Source organism: Silurus meridionalis, chromosome 22 (assembly GCF_014805685.1).
Source record: "Silurus meridionalis isolate SWU-2019-XX chromosome 22, ASM1480568v1, whole genome shotgun sequence".
NCBI lineage: Eukaryota > Metazoa > Chordata > Actinopteri > Siluriformes > Siluridae > Silurus > Silurus meridionalis.
In genome coordinates this window covers 166,260-172,192 of record NC_060905.1, presented here as the reverse complement: position 1 = coordinate 172,192, position 5,933 = coordinate 166,260, and the positions used below count along the sequence as shown (strand labels likewise).

The following is a 5,933-nucleotide window of genomic DNA, read 5'->3' as shown; positions in this document are numbered from 1 at the left end:
ATGTGGGAGGAATTGTGCAGTCCACATGGGGAGGATATTGACAGTCAAACAGACTGTATTACGGACTACATTAACTTCTGTGTGGAGAATACTGTACCCACCAGGACTGTACGGTGTTTTCCCAACAACAAACCGTGGATTAACCCTGATATAAAGACTCTCCTTAAAGAAAAGAAGAGGGTGTTTAAATCAGGAAACAAGGAAGAGCTGAAAACTGTCCAGAGAGAACTGAGGAAGAAGATCAGGGAAGGAAAAGCATGCTACAGGAGGAAGATGGAGGATCAGCTGCAGCAGAACAATGTCAGCGGTGTATGGAAGGGGCTCAAAACCATCACTGGTCACAAGGAGCCAAGCTCTCAGGCTGTGGGTGACCAGAAGTGGGTGAATGATCTCAATCTATTCTTTAACAGATTTGATCAGCTACCCTCCCCTGCCCCCATCCAGTCCCCCTGCTGCAATCCCCTCTCTGCTTCCACAGCAAGCAGCTCCAGCCCCACCTCTCTGCACTGCTATCAGCTCACAGACAATACACAACACACCTAACTCCCCCTGCCGATTCCTCCAGTCAACACTCCATCCAATACACACTGCCCCTTACAGAAGCCCAGGTGAGAATGGAGCTCAGGAAGATCAAAGCGAGGAAGGCTGCAGGCCCAGACGGCATCAGCTCCAGGCTACTTAAGACCTGTGCTGACCAGCTGTGCGACATACTGCTGTACATGTTTGACCTGAGCCTGAAGCTGGGAAAGGTGCCACAGGAATGGAAAACATCCTGCGTGGTGCCTGTTCCAAAGACGCTGCGCCCAAAAGACTTCGGAGACTATCGACCAGTAGCGCTGACCTCGCATCTGATGAAAACATTGGAGAGGCTAGTGCTCACTCATCTCCGACCTCTGGTGAGCCCATCAATGGATCCACTTCAGTTTGCCTACCAACCTGGCATTGGAGTGGAAGACGCAGTCATCTTCCTCCTAGATCGGGCTATTTCACACCTGGAAAAGGCTGGGAGCACTGTGAGAGTCATGTTTTTTGACTTCTCTAGTGCTTTCAACACCATCCAACCTGCGCTCCTGAGGGATAAGATGGTGTACATGGGAGTGGACCATCATCTGTCTGCCTGGACACTGGACTATCTCACAGACCGACCACAGTATGTGAGGACTCGTGACTGTGAGTCTGACATGATTGTCTGCAACACTGGAGCCCCGCAGGGAACGGTTCTTGCCCCGTTTCTCTTCACCATCTACACTGCAGACTTCATGTTCAGCTCAGCAACCTGTCACCTACAGAAGTTCTCTGATGACTCTGCCATCGTCGGTCTGATCACGAATGATGATGACAGAGAGTACAGAGGACTTATAAAGAACTTTGTGGACTGGTGCCAACGGAGCTGCCTCCAGATAAATGCGGGGAAAACGAAAGAACTGGTGGTGGATTTCCGTAGGCACAAACAAATTCTATTACCAGTGAACATTCAGGGAACGGACATTGTGAGAGTGGACTCTTACAAATACCTGGGTGTTCACCTAAACAACAAACTAGACTGGACAAACAACACTGAGGCAATCTACAAGAAAGGACAGAGCAGACTCTTTCTGCTGAGGAGACTAAGGTCTTTTGGAGTACAGGGAGAGCTAAAGACCTTTTTTGACTCTGTGGTGGCCTCAGCCATATTCTATGGAGTGGTCTGCTGGGGCAGCAGCATATCTACTGCAGACAGGAAGAGACTAGACAAGCTGATCAGGAAGGCCAGCTCTGTCCTGGGGATTCCCCTGGACACTGTACAGGAGGTGGGAGAAAGGAGGATGGTAGCAAAACTATCATCATTGCTGCAGAACGCCTCCCACCCCCTGTATCAAACCGTTGAGCAGCTCTTTTAGTGACAGACTGATACATCCTAAGTGCCTGAAGGAGCGATACAGAAGGTCTTTTCTCCCTGCTGCTATTAGACTATACAACCAAAGCTGTTCCCAGTAAAACCAGTCACCACCATACAACACTGCTATTACTTTTTAAGATGTGCAATAACTTTATCTGTGTGCAATATTATTAAACGAATCAGGTACAATATTATGTGCAATATTACCCACAATTTACGTGCAATACTACCTTAAAACATGACTTAAAATGCGTACTTTAGTTTTTTTCCTATTTGTATTATAACATTGTACTGTATATATACTGGTATTGTAGTATATGTATATTATTTTTTAGATATTTGCATTTATTTTTATTTCTTTGTTATTATTATTATTATTATTTATTTTTATTTTTATTTCTGTTTTTATTTTTTTTGTATATTCTTCTTTTTTTATATATATTTGCATCTATTTTTATTTCTTTGTCTTGCTGCTGTAACATAGAAATTTCCCCACTGTGGGACGAATAAAGGTTTATCTTATCTTATCTTATCTTGTCCATGTCTTACATCAGGTATGTCCTTCAGGGTGTCAGGGTTTGAATCGTAGATTATCTATATAACCATTTATAACCATTCAGACCTTTATAAACCATTTAGGTTCATAAAGGTAGTTATTATATATAATTTTAGACGTGTTTTGCCTTGTAGACCATATGGAAACGTCGTAAATGTCAAATATCTTAGTCAGGACAATACTAAATATAAAATAACATGCATATTATATGATCCCTCTTTTGTTAAAATTATACATTTTTGCAGGATCTGCTCGGGATTCCCAAACATTTGTGAGTCATGACAATGGGGTCTGTCATTTAGAAACATGAACATTTTCATATTTCTCTCTCTCTCTCTCTCTCTCTCTCTCTCTCTCTCTCTCTCATTTCAGCTGGATTGCCCGACAGTTGCTGCTCTCATCTTTGCCTCCTGGACAGAAATATCTTGCTGTATGTTGAAAGATCATCAACTCAACCCTGCTAAGACAGAACTGCTCATGTTTCCAGCTGACCTCTCTTTGGTGTTATTGTTGACGCATATATAAATTGCACTGGCCCGATCCTGCAGATTTGCCCTGTACAACATTATGAAGATCAGACTTTTTCTTTTGGGCCGTGCTACAGAACTCACTGTCCAAGCTCTTGTTCTCTCAAAACTGGACTGTTGTATTGCTCTCATAGGAGACTTTCCAGCATCTACTACCAAGCCTCTGCAGCTAATCCAGCCTATGGCACTAAAACTGATCTTCAACAAGCTAAAGAGTGCACCTCACTTTATTTTATTTTTTATATAAACTGCTGTGTCTACTGTGTCAGACTCACTTGGATTTGGTATGTTGCTTTAGATAAAATGTCATTGTAAATGTATAAAGGTTTACAGCAATTGCCATGTTATGTAGGTATTTTTGCATGCTCTTATTTTCTATAATCCGATTGTTCATTTAACTTGACATACAGTGCTTCTGTTCAATTATTAATATTGTGAATGTACAGGATTCTTTTATAAGTACAGAATATACAGTAAAGCTCACTGCTCCACTGTCAGAACATGTGAAACTGTAATATGTCTGGAAAATGAACTATTAAGACGTATCTACAGACGTTTGTGTGTGTATTATGAATTTAGTATATTTTTATACAACATTTTTTGATTATTTTAATTAATGATTGTATTTACACAGTAAATGCATTTTAATTTACAGAGATTAAATATACAAATCGTTTTCAAATATGTGCTTTTTGGATTTATTTCATCGTTATTGTACATGAGGAAAACTATACTTTTACAGTAAATTAATGTAAATAGACAGATCAGTTTTATTAAATAACTAATTAAAACCTTAAATTTATGGTGATTAACCTGACAGTTGGTTGTTTTTCTGTTATTTGACAGAATTTATCTGTTTTTATAAAGTTAAAAAAATATTTATCAACAGTAATATCCTGTAATTTAAGTACTTTTGACCATAAAGTCTATTTTATATTTTTACAGTTTTTTGCTAGTAATTTTGTAAAATGGTTATTTCTGTAATTTAACGGATTACCTCTGGAAGCCCTGCTGCCAGACTTTTTCCGTTTTTTACAGATTTTGTTTTACATTGCAGCTCACCTGAACTCAAACACATTGTAATCTGTATAAAACCCAACTGTTTAGTCAGAAAGCTAGAATTTAGGATTGCATAAATTGCTCTGTAAATCCCGACACTTATTTGATTAAAAAAAAAAAAAACTTTGCTAATGTGCTAAATATTTATGATACAGAATATACAGTATATACAGGTCATGTACATATTTTAGCATTTAAATAAAATTATCTGGTAACTGTTCAAATGTTCCTAAATCCCATATGTTTTTCAATGTGTCTGTAGCAATGTAGAATTTGTCTAAGTAATCACTGCATCAGACTGCATACACAAGTGCACATACATACACTTACTATTAACCCATCATTGTGACTACATGAATCTACAGTTTCCTCTGAACATATTATAACAGTAAGGCCATTTATACATTGAAGACCTGTGGTTAAAATCAGAAGATGAATTTGAGATGACAGAATTCCATCTTCAAATTCATAATAATTATATATTCAGAACCCAACACATCACCCAAATCCAACAGTTAAATGCATTTGATTTATTTCTACATACTGAATAATATATTTGCTACAATAACACTGTTGAGTTCAAATTGTAATACTAAATAATGGCATTTTAAATTACAAATTTAGTTTTTGCATTTTAATAGATGTAAATTGTATGAGATGTGAGCACAATCAAAATAAATACATTCATTGAATACATTCATTTATTTGTAGTTTTTTAAAGATGATTCTGCATTAGGTTTTTATTAAGAAATTATGCCTGTCTCCATAAAAATAGCATTCAGTTCCATTCATTTCAGCATGTGTTATAATAATAATAATAATAATAATAATAATAATAATAATAATAATGAGGCAAAATATTAAAAAGAAACCTGAGTCCTCTTTTTCCATGAAATTAGTCTACTGGTGCTATTCCAAATCTCCTGCAGTTTTAACCCATATATTATGGGATTGAATAAAGGAGGGATGAGTAAAAAATCAACTGACAGGATCATGGAAATAATGTGGGGAATTTGAGTAGATTCCAGTCTGTTATTAACAATTTCAAAACAAATGTTAACAAAAAAAATTATAAAAATGAGCAGATGTGGTAAACAGGTCTGTAAAGCTTTTCTTCTGAAATCTTTAGAATTCTTCACACACACAGAAAGTATTCTGACATACGAGAAAATTACGAAGATCACTGGAGGAAATACAGCGATGATGAAAATAAAAAGTCCATACAAGTTATTAAGAGATATTTCTCTACAGCTTAATTTGATAACTGAGTAAGCATCGCAATATATTCTGTCCACTTTAAATTTACACAGTGGAAGTTGTGATATTAGTATAGCCCCTATACCAATTTCACTGCAAGGCAAAAACCATGAAAAGAATAAAAGCTTTCTGACAGTTGACATTTTTACAAGAGTAGCATATTGTAATGGTTTACAGATGGACACATATCTGTCATAGGCCATAGCTGATAACAGTGCAAATTCTGATGAAGCATATGTGTACATACAAAATGCCTGAAATAAACACATTTCCAAAGTAACCATTGGTTTTTCAGACAGTAAATCACTAAGCAGTTTAGGGTAAAGAGCAGTCGCTCCAAAAAGAGCATTACAAAGTAAAGCAGAAATAAAAATGTACATGGGCTCATGGAGATGTTTGTTCATGAATATAACAGAAATGACAACAGTATTAAACACAATAATACACATGTACACTGTAAGAGTGATTAAAAAATAAACATATCTATAATTCTGTAAATCCACATGTCCTTCTAGTGTTAAATATGTAACATTAATAACATCCATTAATTGCTAAACAAAACAAAAGAAAAAACCCTATTTTTTTAGATCAATATATTTGCCAGCTGTGATGATCTGTGTTGAAGCACAGAAGCATAGCGCACATTTATACTCTT

The 5,933-nt window shown here is 36.9% G+C and overlaps 1 protein-coding gene across 1 annotated transcript; it reads right to left on the bottom strand.

The window, feature by feature from the left end:
• Positions 1-4,314: 4,314 nt before the first annotated feature.
• On the bottom strand, positions 4,315-5,727 carry LOC124376339 (olfactory receptor 6K2-like). Its single transcript, XM_046835384.1, has 3 exons — positions 5,526-5,727; positions 4,926-5,003; positions 4,315-4,319 (listed from the first exon to the last, which is right to left on the bottom strand). The coding sequence occupies exons 1-3, from the start codon at positions 5,725-5,727 to the stop codon at positions 4,315-4,317; spliced, it is 285 nt and encodes a 94-aa protein (XP_046691340.1).
• Between the last annotated feature and the right edge of the window lie 206 nt (positions 5,728-5,933).

Coding starts and splice junctions, on each gene's coding strand:
- LOC124376339 (XM_046835384.1), bottom strand. CDS start 5,727: ATGTGTATTATTGTGTTTAATACTGTTGTCATTTCTGTTATATTCATG. Junction 5,004..5,525: donor GTGTTTATTTCAGGCATTTT/GTATGTACACAT, acceptor TGATCCTGTCAG/TTGATTTTTTACTCATCCCT.